We start from the raw sequence: 16037 nt of genomic DNA, 5'->3' as shown, positions 1-16037 counted from the left end.
CTTCAGATCTCAGTGTCCTGAATAGCTAAGACTGCAGGGGGGAGAGCCCCCAGAGCCCAGCTTAACAGGATACTTTTTGTAAAGTATGAGGTACTGTCTTTCCCACCCCATCCTTGGGCAGTGAGCATCCGACCCTGTCAGAGCATTTATTTTTCTTCCCCAGGTCAGTTCCCCCAGCACATAGCACTGCTCACATCATGTGAAAAAGAATTTATTAGGCACAGAGGGTGGCTGGTGGCCAGTTACAAAATGGTTATCAGGCTTCTTCCAAGCTGTATAGAACTTCAGGGGAAAGTGGAAGCCTGTGTTTCCCTTCCTGCTCCCTTCATGGCTGCATGCGAATAGCCCCATCCAGTCGGATGACCTCTCCATTGAGGAATGGGTTCTCGATTATGGTCTGTACCAGATGAGCATACTCAGCAGGGTCCCCAAGTCGGCTGGGAAAGGGTACTTGGCTGCCCAAGAAGTTGCGCACCTTCTCTGGAAGGGTGGCCAGCAGTGGGGTGCCAAACAAACCTAGACAAGACAGCCAGAGTCAAAGACCCACCCTTGGTTTTTTTGTTTTGTGCTAGTCCTGGAGCTTGAACTCAGGGCCTGGGTGCTGTCTCTGAGCTGCTTTTGCTCAAGACTGGCATTCCACCACTGAGCCACAGCTCTACTTCTGGCTTTTTCAGTAGTTTATTGGAGGTAAGAGTCTCATAGACTTTTCCTCCCACGCTGGCTTCAAGATCACAGATCTCAGCCTCCTGTGTAGCTAGGATTACAAATGTGAGCAACCAGCACCCAGCCAGACTCTTGTTTAATATATTTACTTAATTCTTCCTCACCTTAGCTCTCTACTTCTTAGTATTTCCCTGTGGCCCAGAGATATAAGACTGCTGTTGCTTAGGTGGTGAATACCTTCCCCTCCCAACTATGTATGTGTGTCAGGAAGAGAGCAAATGCCTACCTGGAGCAATGGTCATAACTCGGATGCCAACAGGAGCCAGATCCCGAGCAATGGGCAGTGTCATGCTCACTATGCCCCCCTTGGATGCAGAATATGCAGCTTGTCCAACCTGGGAGAGACAAGGTCATAGTTGGAAAGAGCCCCAACAAGTCTCCGAGGAGATACAAGCCCTGCCCACATACCTGACCCTCAAAGGCAGCCACACTGGCAGTGTTGATGATAACCCCACGTTCGCCTCCTTGGTCTGCTTCATTCTGGCCCATCTCACTAGCAGCCAAGCGGATCACATTGAAGGTGCCTACAAGATTCACCTGGAGGGTAAGGAAAGATATGTACAGAATCTGAAAGACAACCTTTTTTTTTCCCTTTATGCCCATACTGGGGCCTAAACTCAGGTACTCGTGCCCTGCTTAGCTTTTCCACTCAAAGCTGGCTCTCTGCCACTTGAGCCAAAACTCTACTTCTTGCTTTTTGCTGCTTAATTGGAGATAAGAGTGTTTTGAGTTTGTCTGCCTGGGACTGGCTTCCAACTATGATCCTCAGATCTCAATCTCCTGAGCAGCTAACAGCTGTGATTTACCAGAATCCAGCTAAATTTCTTTTTTTTTTTTGGTCCAGTCGTGGAGCCTGAACTCTGGACCTGGGCGCTGTCCCTCAGCTCTTCAGCTCAAGGCTACTGCTCTACCACTTGAACCACAGTGCCACTTCCAGCTTTTTTCTTTTTGCTTATGTGGTGCTGAGGAATTGAACGCAGGGCCTAAGGCATGCAAGGCAAGCGCTCTACCACTGAGCCACCTTCCCAGCCAGAGTTAAATTTTTTATACATAGGTGTACCACACACTTCTTATTCTTACCCCTGGAGAACCTCTAAGGCCTTACATTAAGAACTCGCTGGAAGTCCTCCAAAGTATGGGCCATGTTCTTCTTTGCATTGTATGTCTTAATGGCCACTGCAATACCTGCACAGTTGACCGCCACATCTACACGGCCAAACTTTTCTTTTGCTAGATTCAGAGCTGCTTGAACGTCCTTCTCAGAGGTTACCTTCAAAGGGGAGAAATGGAGAAAAAAAATCATTTCCCAGCATACACACCACTTAACCTGGGAGAGAGGAAGGCAAGTGGATGGGGTTAGAATTGTGAGCAAAGGAAGAGCCAATAAAAAGATCTGGTAAAGTCTGAGAGTGAGGTCAAAGTAAAAATGTTAAGTACTGTAGAGAAGTATTGCAAAACTTTTCAAATCTATATACTGTTTTGATAAGTTCACATATCCTTAGCAATTCTTTTTTTTATTGTAAAGATATTATACAGAGGGTTACAGTTACATGAGTGAGGTAATGATTATACTTCCTCTTCCTTAGCAATTCTTAATTGCTGTGTATGAGCATTAATACAGTCCTGTTTTGAGAATGTTCAATATGAACATAAACTACCCTTTTATTTTGTGCTGGTACTGGGGCTTTAACTCAGTGCTGTTCCTTAGCTCTTTTCCACCCAAAGCTGGTGCTCTACTGCTTGAACCACAGTTCCACTTCAGGCATTTTTGGTGGTTAAGTGGAGATTAGAGTCTTACAGACTCTCCTGTCCAGGTTGGCTTCAAACCTTCATGCTCAGATTTGAACCTTCTGAGTGGCTAAGATTACAGGTATGAACCATGACCACCAGGCTTAATGTAGCTAAAAAAAACAAAAAACAAAAAACAGGCTGGGAAGGTGGCTCCGTGGTAGAGTGCTTGTCTTGTATGCATGATGCCCTGGATTTAATTCCTCAGCACCACATAAGCAGAAAAAGCTGAAGTGGTGCTGTGGCTCAAGTGATAGAGCGCTAGCCTTGAGCTGAAGAGCTGAGGGACAGCACCCAGGCCAGAGTTCAGGCCGCACAACCGACAAAAAAAATATATATATATATATATATATATATATATGTATATATAATTTTTCAAAGTGTAGAATATTCTTTATAGAATTCACTTTTTACCCAGATGATGGTTCTTTTACAGACCAATAAAATAGTTGAACATTTTCACAAATAAAGTGTAACTATATCTGGGGAGAAAATTCTTATGTACTAAGATTTGATCAAGGATTTTTTTTCAATTCTATAAACATAAAATTGCAGAACACAATGTATCCCTTCTCCAAGTGATTCTAGTATATCTAATCCTCATCTCTAGTGTGAATGTCAACTCTGGAGAGTCCTTATGCAGGTGCTCCCAAAGTACTAAAGACTCAAGCCAAAAGGGACAAGGAGTTCACGGGATGCCAGGTAGGGCGGTGGTGACCTTATTATGCACACCCTGGGAAATAACAGGTGACCCTACTTACATCGGCTGGGGCGAACACGCAGCTCTTTCCTAACTTCTTGGCCTGGGCCTCACCATCCGAGTCGGACAAGTCTAGAAGCACAGCAGTGGCCCCCTGTTTCACCAATCGCTCGGCCGTGGCCAGGCCAAGGCCAGAGGCTCCTCCGGTTATGATAGCAACCAAGCCCTGTGAAAAGCGGCACAGTCAGCCCCTACACTTTCCAGACCACCCACACCCTTTCACCAGCCCATTCCCGACTTCGGCGGGAAAGGGGGCGTGGAGACCTAACTAAGTTCCCGGTATTCAGGGACAAGACCTCCGGGCGGACCTCATCCCCCGACAGCCTATTCCACTGACCCCACTCATATTTAGCGGAGGATTCGTTCTCACTTACTGAGCTGCAATACTGGGTTTAGTTAAGCATGATTCTTTTAGTGCCGAGAACTTACATCTCGTTCGCTCCTACGAGGGTTCCACCTCGCATCCACCCAGCCTACATAGCAGAGTAACCGTTAAATGCCTAGAGCAGAGTTACCTTCACGCTCCGGCACGCTGCAGCCATCTTGCGCCGCCTCACCACCTAGAGGCTTTTTTCTCTCCTCCTTAAATACTTCCATAAGGCGCTCGCTGATTGGCCGAGGGTGGGGCGGATCTATGCGGCGGGACGTTCCTCAGGACGTAAGGGCGTGGCCTGCTGCGCCAGCGCTCTATCAACAGTTCGAACTCCTAATGGAACTATTTTCTTTTGGAGAAAGAGCCCTCCAGCAGCTACGCGACATTACAACATTCCCTTCGCCTCACTCTAGCTGGCTATTTGGTAGGCGGCCTGTTTCGCCGGGAAAAAGGAGAAGGGAAGTTTAAAGTGAGCGTCTCAGAAAAAACTTTGAAGTATAAATAAATCTGAACTTCCTAGGAAGTGGTGCTGTGGCTCAAGTGGTCGAGTGCTCACCTTGAACTGAAGAGCTCAAGGACAACGCCCAGACCCAGAGTTCAAGCCCCTTAACTGACCCCCAAAAAATCTGAACTTCCTATATGCTAGACTGCAGGACACTAAGTATACCCAAAGGAATAATATAAGACTCATGGAAAAAAAATTAATTACACTACAGAGGTACACAGGCACTTCGGGGACAGAGAAACTTAAAAAAAAAAAAAAAGAAGAAGAAGAAGAAAGAAAGAAAAAGAAAAGAAAGAAAAAAAAAACAGTACTGCGATCAAATCCAGGGCTTTGTGAGTGCTATGCAAGCTTTCTGCCACTGGGCTACAACTCCAGCCCAAGCAATAGATAGAATACAGCCAGGTGCTGGTGACTCATGCCTGCAATCCTAGCTACTCAGGAGGCTGAGGTTTGAGTATCACAGTTCAAAGCCAGCCTGAGCAGGAAAGTCTATGAGACGTATCTCCAATTAATCATTAAAAAGTCAGAAGTGGAACTATGGCTTAAGTGGTAGAACGCTAAAAAAAAAAAAAAAAAAAAGCTCAGGGACAGCAGCCAGGGCATAAGTTCAAGCCAAGGACTGGCACAAAAAAAGAACTAGATTCCAGAACACACAAAAGGATTTTTAAAAATGGAGAAGGCTGGTACCAGTGGTTCACACATGTAATCCTAGCTAGTTAGAGAGCTAAGACCTGGAGGATCTTGGTGCGAAGCCAGCCTAGGCAGGAAAGTCTGTGAGACTCCTTCTACAATTAACTAGAAAAATGTTAGACTGAAGGCATGGCTCAAGTGCTGGAGACATGGCTCCAGTGGTAGAACAAAAAAGCCATTCAAGTGTTCCAAGTCCTAAATTTAAACCCTGTACACACACACACACACACACACACACATATGCACACATGTGCGCACACACAGACACACACACATGCAGAGATTATGAGATACAAAACTGCATCAAAGAGAAAAATATGTTGAAGTAGAGATAAATGACATTAGAACCACCAAGAGACAAAACCAAGAGACAGTCTGAGAGAGATATACTGAGATTCATGAACCCAGAGAATCAAAAATATTGCTTATCAGGTCAGACTTTGCAACTCTCCTCTGTCAATGTATATTTCTGTGTTAGGGATTGGTCCTGGGGCTTGAACTCACATCCTGGGCACTGTCCCTCAGCTTCTTTTGCTCAAGGATAGAGGTCTACCACTTAAGCCACAGCCACTTCTGGCTTTTTTTGGTCATTAATTGTAGATAAGAGTTTCACAGCCGGGCGCTGGTGGCTCACGCCTGTAATCCTAGCTACTCAGGAGGCTGAAATCTGAGGATCGCGGTTCAAAGCCAGCCCGGGCAGGAGAGACTGTGAGACTCCTATCTCCAATAAACCACCAGAAAACCGGAAGTGGCGCTGTAGCTCAAGTGGTAGAGCGCTCTCCTTGAGCTGAAGAGCTGAGGGACAGCGCCCAGGCCCAGAGTTCAAGCCCCACGACCGACCAAAAAAAAAAAAAAAGTTTCACAGGAAGTGGCGCTGTGGCTCAAGTGGTAGAGAGCTTCCCTTGAGCTGAAGAGCTGAGGGACAGCGTCCGGACCCAGAGTTCAGGCCCCACGACCAACCAAAAAAAAAAAGTTTCATAATCTTTTCTGCCAGGGCTGGCTTTGAACCTCCTGGGCTAGCTTCAAACCGTGATCCTCAGATTTCAACCTACTAAGTAGGTAGGATTATAAACATGAACCACTGGTGCCCATACCAAAATCCAGATGACACAATATAGTTTGGAGCTCAACCAGACAGTTACTTAAGACCCAAGTCATCCTAAAATAACTGTTAGCCAATCTCCCTAGAATCTTTTTTTTTGGGGGGGGGTAGTAGTCGGGCTTGAACTCTGGGTCTGGGCGCTGTCCCTGTGCTCTTCAGCTCAAGGGGAGTACTCTACCTCTCGAGCCACAGCGCCACTTCTGGTTTTCTAGTGGTTTATTGGAAGTCAGAGTCTCACAGACTTTTGTGCCCAGGCTGGCTTTGAACCACGATCCTCAGATCTCAGCCTCCTGAGTAGCTAGGATTACAGGCGTGAGTCACCAGCATCCGGTGAGAATGTGGTTTAGTGATAGAGTGCTTGCCTGGCATCCATGAAGCCCTGGGTTCAATACTTTACTACCACATAAACAGAAAAAGCCAGAAGTGGCACTTTGGCTCAAGTGATAAGAGTATTCGCCTTGAGAAAAAGAAGTTCAGGGACAGTGCCCAGGCCCTGAGTTCAAGCCCCAGGCCTGGCCAAAAAAAAAAAAAAGATCAGTCCCTAGTCAGCATCAACTGCATATTTGAATTCTCTATTACTTACAGACCCAATCCTTGTGCCAATCTTTGGACTAGATGTTGTCAAATTCAGGTTTTCAAATTTAGAAAAATGGACTCTCTATTACATAACTCATTATATTGCATATACTAGAGAATATTACATAACTACTGAGAAACAGCTGGAGTATGATAATTAAAATAGCTAAAGTGAAAAGTATAAAATTTTTCATTGTGTGAATAAAAACTATAAATAGTTTCACACTGCTTCAAGTCAGGTTTTATCACATAAGTTTAGGCTCCAAAAGCATGAGAAAACATATGCTTTTTAGAACTTGGTTGGTGTGTGTGTGTGTGTGTGTGTGTGTGTGTGTGTGTGTGTGTGTGTGTATCTGTCTGTCTTTCTGTCTGTCTGAATTGGGCCTGGAACTCAAGGCCTTAGGCTGTAAGGTATATTAAGTAGGTAGTGTGTGTGTGTGTGTGTGTGTGTGTGTGTGTGTGTGTGTGTGTGTGTGTGTGTGTGTGTGTGTATCTGTCTGTCTTTCTGTCTGAAAACATATGCTTTTTAGAACTTGGTTGGTGTGTGTGTGTGTGTGTGTGTGTGTGTGTGTGTGTGTGTGTGTGTGTGTGTGTGTGTGTGTATCTGTCTGTCTTTCTGTCTGTCTGAATTGGGCCTAGAACTCAAGGCCTAGGCTGTAAGGTATATTAAGTAGGTAGGTTTCATTAGGTAGCCAATGAAGAGAACACCTGGCACTAGTCAGGCAGGAAAAGAAGTTTATTTACCAAACTGCTGGCACAGTGGAGAGGTGTGGCCAAAAGGGATGACCCACTCCCGGGGCCAGGTCTTAACTAGGCCAGGGACAGGAAGAGGTATGGCCAAGTGGGGGAAAAGGTGTGGCCACACTGGATCTGGATGTGACCTCAGGGGCTGGGACCCTCCTAAGGTCACCTGGAAGGCATGTGACCAGAGGAGGCCTAGGATGTGCCCTAGCTGGAGGGGGAGGTGACTGCTTCTAGGTCTGCCAGTTACCTAGGTAACAGATAATGGGCAGAAACAGCCAAGAGGTAGAGAGGTGTCAGCACAGGGCCTGCATGGCCCAGGGTAGAATTTACATAGGCTATATATCTGTCAGGTCACTGGAGAAAGTAGGCAACCAAGAAAAATATGAGGCCACCTGGGGAAAACAGGCTGCTGCTGAGAGAGACCGAGTCCCTACCAAAAATACCATCTGAGTCAACCATTCTGCACTGGCCTAAGACTGCTCAAACTGGCCAAACAAGCTTTGTGCCACAAATCCCCACTCACCACAAGTGCTGCTTATACCCTGCTTATAAAAGCTCTGCTGCAACTACACTCAGTGCGACCTCTCTGATCCCAACCAGTGAGTTAGCCTAGGAGCATACCCCAATAAACTTTCCTGTCAATCTTTTTATTCCTCTCTGCATGGTCCTTTTCTGGCCTAAAACTTTACAATATCTTTACTTTCTCCACTCAAGACTGATGTTGTATTACTTGAGTCACACCTCCACTTCTGGATTTTTGCTGGTTAATTGGAAATAAGTGTCTCACAGACTTTTCTGCCCGGGCTGGCTTTGAACTGTATCCTCAGGTCTCAGCCTCCTGAGTAGCTGGAATTACAGGCATGAACCACCAGTGTGTCACGGCTTTTTAGAACTTTTGACATTGTGAAACTGTACCTAAAAGTTTTTGAGCCTATAATCTGAACTAACTTGGACTTTTCTAAATAGTTCTTTCCTGGCTGAAAGTTAAGCACTAGGATCTTCTTCTGATGGATTACCACTTGAATGTGAAAGTAGCTGGGCACTGGTGGCTCACGTCTGTAATCCTAGCTACTCAGAAGGCTGAGATCTGAGGATCATGGTTCAATGACAGCCCAAGGAAGAAAGTCCATGAGACTCTTTTGTTGGTTGTGGGGCTTGAACTCTGGGCCTGGGTGCTGTCCCTCAGCTCTTCAGCTCAAGGCTAGCGCTCTACCACTTGAGCCACAGCACCACTTCCATCTTTTTTTGGGGGGGGGGGGGTCCGGTCCTGGGGCCTGAACTCTGGGCCTGGGCGCTGTCCCTCAGCTCTTCAGCTCAAAGCTAGCGCTCTACCACTTGAGCCACAGCGCCACTTCTGGCTCTTTTCTTTTTGCTTATGTGGTGCTGAGGAATCGAACCCAGGGCCTCATGCATGCAAGGCAAGCCCTCTACCACTGAGCCACCTTCCCAGCCCCCACTTCCATCTTTTTATGTTTATGTGGTGCTGAGGAATTGAACCCAGGGCCTCAGACATATGAGGCAAGCACTCTACCACTGAGCCACCTTGCCAGCCCATCTATGAGACTCTTATCTCCAATAAACCACCAGAAAACTGGAAGTGGTGCTGTGACTCAAGTGGTAGAGTGCTGGCCTTGAGCTGAAGAGCTGAGGGACAGCGCCCAGGCAAAAATTCAAGCCCCACAACAACAACAACAAAAAAGAAAGAGAAAGAAAGAAACTGGAAGTGGTGCTGTGGCTCAAGTGGTAGAGTGCTGGCCTTGAGCTGAAGAGCTGAGGGACAGTGCCCAGGCAAAAATTCAAGCCCCACAACAACAACAAAAAAGAAAGAGAAAGAAAGAAAGAAAGAAAGAAAGAAAGAAAGAAAGAAAGAAAGAAAGAAAGAAAGAGAAAGGAAGGAAGGAAGGAAGGAAGGAAGGAAGGAAGGAAGGAAGGAAGGAAGGAAGGAAGGAAGGAAGGAAGGAAAAAGTCAGAATCAAAATGAAGGCACTGTGTCAACTCTACAAAAAAAGGCAGGAAATTATGGAAACAGGTCCTTACACATTAATATCTGATAATTACTATCACAGATTACTCTGTAAGGCTACAATGTTGCACAAAGGATGCTAACACAATCTTAAACAAGAAGTACTTCTAGTTAGAAATGGTGGCACACATCAGTAATCTCAGCTACTGAAGCAGGGTGTTAGCCCTAGCTTGGGCAACAAAGCAAGACCCTGCCCAAAATATGAATTAAACCAGGCACTAGTGGCTCATGACTGTAATCCTATGACTCAGGAAGCTGAGATCTGAGATTCCAGTTTAAAGCTAGCCCAGACAAGAATGTCTATGAAATTCTTATCTCCAATTATCCATCAAAAAAGCTGAAAGTGGAATAGTGGCTCAAGTGATAGAACATCAGCTTTGAATGAAAAAGTGAAGGGAGCCGGGCGCCGGTGGCTCATGCCTGTAATCCTAGCTACTCAGGAGGCTGAGATCTGAGGATCATGGTTCAAACAGCCCTGGCAGGAAAATCTGTGAGTCTCTTATCTCCAATAAACCACTAGGAAACCAGAAGTGGCGCTGTGGCTCAAGTGGTAGAGCGCTCACCTTGAGCTGAAGAGCTAAGGGAGAGCACCCAAGTCCAGAGTTCAAGCCCCACAACCAACAAAAAAAAAAAAAAGAAAAAGAAAAAGTGAAGGGACTGACTAGGCCTTGAGTTCAAGCTCTAGTAGAGGCACAAAAAATAAAAATTTAAAAATAATAATTAAAATTTTTCTACAAGGGCATTTGCCCAGCAATTATATGTTCAGCCATGGACTGATGTCATTCTTATTATTAATCATTGTGACCAAGCATTATTGTTTCAAAATATCTTGATGAGCCAGGTACTGGTGACTCATGCCTGTAATCCTAGCTGCTCAGGAAGCTGAGATCTGAGGATCATAGTTCAAAGCCAGCCCGGGCAGGAAAAGTCTGTGAGACTCTTATCTCCAATAAACCACCAGAAACCCTGAAGTGGCGCTGTGGCTAAAGTGGTATCATGCTTGCCTTGAGCTGAAGAACTGAGGGACAGCGCCCAGGCCCAGAGTTCAAGCTCCACAACAGACAAAAAAAAAAAAAATCTTCATGTAGTTGGTATTTTTTAATTTGTTTGATCTTCTTTATTTATATCTTGAAAATCTCCCCCTTGTTTCAACCTCTTTGTTTTTTATAGTATGTATTAAATATATATGAAAGGCTTCATTGTGATATTGCTATGCATGTAAATAATGTAATTTAATCAAATCAACCCTCCACTATTCTTTCATAATCTCCCTCCCCTTTGACTCAAACACTTTGAATATGCCCATAATTTACTATGGGATATGTATTTCCATTACAATGCTGTGCTATTGCCAAATATACAACTTTATTATTATTTGTCTGAGACTAGAACTTGAAATCAATACCTGACACTTTTGCTCATTGGCTGGCACATTACCAACTGAACCATGCCTCCAACCCCTGAAAAGTTGGTTCTTTCCTTTCCTTTCTTCATCATCATCATCACCATTACCACCACCACCGCCATCATCATCATCATCACCATCATCATCATCATTTTACCAGTATTGGGGCTTGAACTCAGGGCATTGTGATCTTGCTTAGCTTTCTTGGTCATGTCTGGTACTCTACTACTTGAGCCATGCCTCTATTCCAGTATTTTTACTGGTTAATTAGAGATGAAGTCTCATAGACTTTTGTCTGGGCTGACCTCAACCCAAGATCCTCCATCTCAGCCTTCTGAGAAGCTAGTAGATTTTTTTTTTGTCAGTCATGGGGCCTGCACTCTGGGCCTGGGCGCTGTCCCTCAGCTCTTCAGCTCAAGGCCAGCGCTCTACTTCTTGAGCCACAGTGCCACTTCTGGCTTTTTCTGCTTATGTGGTGCTGAGGAATCAAACCCAGGACCTCATGCATGCAAGGCAAACGCTCTACCACTGAGCCACCTTCCCAGCCCCAGAAGCTAGTATTGAAAGTGTGAGCCACCAATACCTGGCTTCCTGGTTCTCTATAGGTCTCTCATTTCTGCTTCCTTCCTGGGTTCCTTTTCATCTGTCCCCTTCTCTGAGGAGCTCATTTATCACCTGGCTTCAAAAATTTCCATGATCTCTACTTTCAGTCCACCATTTCCATTGAACTTCAGAATTACATGGTTAATCTTTCCTTGGCTATCCTACCCCAGATATTCCTTATGTACTTCCAACACTTATCCTAAATTATTGTTTCCTGAAACTACTGTAGCTCAGTTAGCAGAAATACCATCTTTCCAGAGACTAAAGCCAGACCTGAAGACTCAGCCTTCTTCATCCCATATAGTCATTTACAAATCCTATTGACTTACCTCATACACACTCTGTGTGTGTGTGTGTGAGAGAGAGAGAGAGAGAGAGAGAGAGAGAGAGAGAGACAGAGACAGAGAGAGAGAGAGAGAGAGAGAGAGAGAGAGAGAGAGAAAGAGAAAGAGAGAGAGGGGGAGAGAGAGAGAGAGAGAGAGACAGACAGACAGACAGACAGACAGACAGACAGAGACAGAGAGAGGTGTGCCTGTATGCGTGTGCCAGCACTGGGGTTTGATAGCCCTTTTTAGGCATCTGTACATTTGTATGCCCAACTCTGAAGCAACATTTACCCTTCTGAGAGGTTTGGTATCTATTCTGATCTCTGATAAACGTCATAGTTTAGGAATTAACACACATGATATACCTGCATTTTCTGGTAGAAGCAATAGGTGTCGCAATGAGAATATACAGTCAGTTCCACATATATTCAGCTTCCCTTTTCATTATTGGAAGAATTATCTCATGCTTTACCCATCCACTCTAGTAGGAGATCTAGAAAGTTGGGAGTCATCTAAAGACTTCAAGAAGCCATTACAAGACCAGTAGGATTTTTTTTTTTTGGTGGTTGTTTTATTCTTGGGTTTTAGAGCAAGGAGTAGTATAGGGAGACTACTTGCTATGGAGGACAAGGAAAACTGAGGGGGTGGGCAAGGGAGGAAGAAATGGAGGAAAGAAAGGAGATAGGAAGGGCTCCCAGGAAGGCAGGAAAGCAAGCAGATAGGAATAAAGGTGAGCCTTGAAGGGGTAACCAGCTGACTCCAACGCTTAGGAGTTTCAGTCTAGGCCAGCCTGCAACACAAGCCAATGGAAGAAGCCTTAGGCAATCCCTGCAGAGAGACATTCTCCACCCTCTGAACTCCCCATCCTTTAGGATAAGAAAGGGTTTCTCTGCCACCCTCCATAAAAAAAAAAAAAAAAAAAAAAAGAGGACAAGGGAGAGAATGTAGTAAAGGGTGGCCAGTCAGCCAGGGCCAGGTTTTACTGATGCTGATGAAATCCCTGCCAGTTTGACTGGGCAACGGCAGGGGGGAGGCAGGGGTGGGGGGGTGGGGGGCAGGAGCGGGACCCTGTGGTGGGGGGCCATTCTGCATCTGAGGTTTCAAAAGCAGTCAGTGTTTGTAGCATCTTAACTGTGCACCCAGTAAAGGAACACCTTGTGAGAACTGGGTCAAACTGTAGTCTTCCAGACTGAATTTCTTCCACTGTGAAGTGAGGATATATGTGTGCATCTTTATCTGCAAGGTGCTGGGTCTATAAAAAGTGCTTTGTAGAGAGCTGGGAATGTGGCTTAGTGGTAGAGTGCTTGCCTAGCATTCATGAAGCCCTCAGTTCAAATCCTCAGTACCATATAAACAGAAAAAGCTGAAGTGGCGCTGTGGCTCAATGGTAGAGTGCTAGCCTTGAGCAAAAGAAGATCAGAGACAGTGCCCAGGCCCTGAGTTTAAGCCCTAGGACTGGCAAAAAAGTAAAAGAAAAAAAAACAATACTGTTAGGGACTGGCTAGCCTTGAGAAAAAAAAGCTCAGAGACAGTGCCCAGGCCCTGAGTTTAAGCTCTAGGACTGGCAAAAAGAAAAAAAGAAAAACAATAATGTTAGAGGCTGGGAATGTAGCTTTGTGGTAGTGCTTGCCTAGCATGCGTGAAGCCCTGGGTTGGATTATTCAGTACCACATAAACAGAAAACGCCAGAAGTTAACACTGTGGCTCAAGTGGTAGAATTCTATCTAGCCTTGGGCACAGAGAGGCTTGGGAACAGATGCTGCCTGAGTTCAAGCCCCAGGACTGGCAAAAAAAAAAAGTGCTTTTCAGCAGTCCATCCACCCTAGGCCATTTGAGCCATGTGAGACTGTAACAAAGGCCAGAGTGTGAGCTTAGTGGGGGCAGGCCCTGCTCCACCATCACTGGAATCCCAGTGGCGTAGGAGCTCAAATGGCCTGAGGGAACCTGGTAAGAGGTTCAGGCAGGAGGCAAGTTGCTCTTTCTGCGACTTTTAAGGGTGGCAGAACTGGAACTAAGGACACGATGACGATATTCAGATTGAACCTACTCTAAGTAGTTACCTTCGATCCAGTGACCTTAGATCGAGTTAAGACCCTGGAAGAGGGAGGGAGAGAGAGGGCCATGGAAACCTGGGCAGATTCAGACTCTCCTTGACACCCAGCAGCCAGTCCCAAGTTGTTCGGTCGCTTGGGCAGCACCTGCGCATGCGCTCTCAGCCCCTCTGGGTCCTCCCCTTCCCTTCCCCCTCCCTCAGCCGTGAGTTCGAATTGTCCTAGATAGTGCAGTTGTGTGCGCCTACGTGCGTCCTGCTTTTATCGGGCTCCAAGTGCCTTAGAAGCTTCCCCAGCGGAGGGCGGAGGGAAGGAGGCAGGAGGAGAGAGGGGAAGGGGCGGGGCAAAGCCTGTAAGTGGCGGTTAGGGCTGTGGGAAAGCTGTGTGCTAAGGGCTAGGGATAGAAGGTGAGTGTGACCACGTGGTCAGTTTAGTCAATCGCAGACTTTAAGTGGGCGGTAGTGGTGGTTGCTTCATTCGTTTGGTCTGCGGTCTACACACCCTTGGAGGGCCTAAATCCAGAGAACGGAGGGAAGTTAATGTGTTAAGCCGAAGGAAACTCCTTTTGAGTTTGCCCTCAATGGTGTAACATTGCCTAGAAGAGATTGGGTCTAATACACAGTCATCTCCAAATTATCCCTCCCCGAGACCAAACGCTAAATTTGGCAGGAATCATACTTCATCCAATCCGTTGGTCTCTTCCTGTCAGCTTCAGAGGCCCACCTCGCATTCAGGGAATGAGGGGCAGGGAGCTGAGACCAAAAGGGATATCATTTATGAGAACCATGATTCTCCGGGGAGACAAGTCTAGATAAGGAAGCCCCCATTTGGCTCTAGGGTAGTCATTTGGTGATGTCACAAAAATGATTTTAGGACACACCAAGATAGAGAACAAGAAAGTTTACTAGTAAAGGAAAGATGGTACATAATCTAGACCTGATGATGGGTATGTATGATAACAGATAGTGTCCTAACAGAAGAGGTATCTCTGGTGACAAAAGCAGGTTAGGGGTTTAGCTCAAATGCATCTTAGAATAAGTGCTCCTCTTTAGTCGAATGCCTGATATAATCATTCTTTTATTTATTTATTTAGCCAATATGGGGCTTAAAAGCAGCACCTTGTGTGCTTGCCTTGTGTGCTTTTTGCTCAAGGTTGGCAGGCTAGCACTCTAGCACTTAAGCAACACCTCCACTTCTGGCTTTATGTTTGTTAATTGGAGATTACAGTCTTGAGGATTTATCTCTCAGGCTGGCTGTTGGGATCCTCAGATCTCAACTAGAAGTCTAAGTGCTAAAGTAAGGAGACATCCTGGTGCCTTGCTGTGTGGCAGGGGCTTTCCACATCAGCTCTGAAATGGCTAGAATTGAGAGAGGCCATTCATTGAATTGCAGATGTCATGCTGTTTAGCCTTAGGAGAGCTTTTGCTATGGAAAATTTCACCTAACTGGACTGATTTGCTTGCCTCTGTTTAGCTTCCTAAATGGAAAATTTGAGGTGCATCCCCCTTATTTAGAAAGTTTAAGCTGACCCCTGAGCTACAGCCCTATATAGTCTGTTTCTGTTGGATTGGATCTCCACCCCAAGCATGTGGTTTTTGTCTTTAAAAGCTTTATTAGCTGGGCGCTGGTGGCTCATGCCTGTAATCCTTTTTTTTTTTCTTTTTTCTTTTTTTTATTGTGAAAATACTGTACAGAGGGGTTACAATTACATGGGCAAGATAGTGAGTACATTTCTTATCAAGCATTGTAGCCTCCTCCTTTGTTTACCCTTCCCATCCCTTCCCAGCCTCCCCTCACCACCCTACCCAATCCTCCCCCCCCCCACCAAAGTTGTAAAGTTCATTTTTGACATGACAACTTGTACTTCTCATTGTTGCAACAGGTCCACCTGTATCCTTATTTAAACGACTTGTTTTTCCGCTTCCCCTCCACAAATTATACCGACATCAAATACAGTGAAAGCAGGGGTTATACTGTGGGGGAGGGACACCTAGCTACTCGGGAGGCTGAGATCTGAGGAAGGCAGTTCAAAGCCAGTCCAGGCAGAAAAGTTTGTGAGACTCTCATCTCCAGTTAACCACCAGAAAACACTGTGGCTCAAGTGCTAGAGTGCTAGCCTTGAGCTGAAGAGTTCAGGGACAGCACCCAGATCCAGAGTTCAAGCTCCACAACCAACCCACCCCCCCCCCCCACACACACAAAAGCTTTGTAAGCTTGAATTGGGGATGCAGGTTTTTGAGACTGGAGTCCACCTGCAGTTGTGGGCTCTCCAATAAAGACTCCCAATTTGACCTCTCAAAATATGGCTTCTCAGGCTGGGAAGGTGGCTCAGTGGTAGAGTGCTTGCCTCCCATGCATGAGGTCCTGG

The 16037-nt window shown here is 45.9% G+C and overlaps 1 protein-coding gene across 2 annotated transcripts; it reads right to left on the bottom strand.

Moving 5' to 3' along the window:
• Nucleotides 1–195: 195 nt before the first annotated feature.
• On the bottom strand, nucleotides 196–3878 carry Hsd17b10 (hydroxysteroid 17-beta dehydrogenase 10). Of its 2 annotated transcripts, XM_070040432.1 has the most exons (6): nucleotides 3787–3877; nucleotides 3273–3437; nucleotides 1829–1993; nucleotides 1132–1260; nucleotides 950–1058; nucleotides 196–516 (listed from the first exon to the last, which is right to left on the bottom strand). In XM_070040432.1, the coding sequence occupies exons 1-6, from the start codon at nucleotides 3811–3813 to the stop codon at nucleotides 326–328; spliced, it is 786 nt and encodes a 261-aa protein (XP_069896533.1). In that variant the 5' UTR covers nucleotides 3814–3877; the 3' UTR covers nucleotides 196–325. The 2 variants fall into 2 exon arrangements, with proteins under 2 accessions (XP_069896533.1, XP_069896534.1); XM_070040433.1 differs by lacking the exon at nucleotides 1829–1993 and having other exon boundaries at nucleotides 3787–3878.
• Nucleotides 3879–16037: the final 12159 nt, after the last annotated feature.

Source organism: Dipodomys merriami, unplaced genomic scaffold (assembly GCF_024711535.1).
Source record: "Dipodomys merriami isolate MVZ:Mamm:240054 unplaced genomic scaffold, mDipMer1.0.p SCAF_3, whole genome shotgun sequence".
NCBI classification, from domain to species: Eukaryota; Metazoa; Chordata; class Mammalia; order Rodentia; family Heteromyidae; genus Dipodomys; species Dipodomys merriami.
Note: the sequence above shows the minus strand (reverse complement) of the source record. Positions and strands in the feature narration are given on the sequence as shown.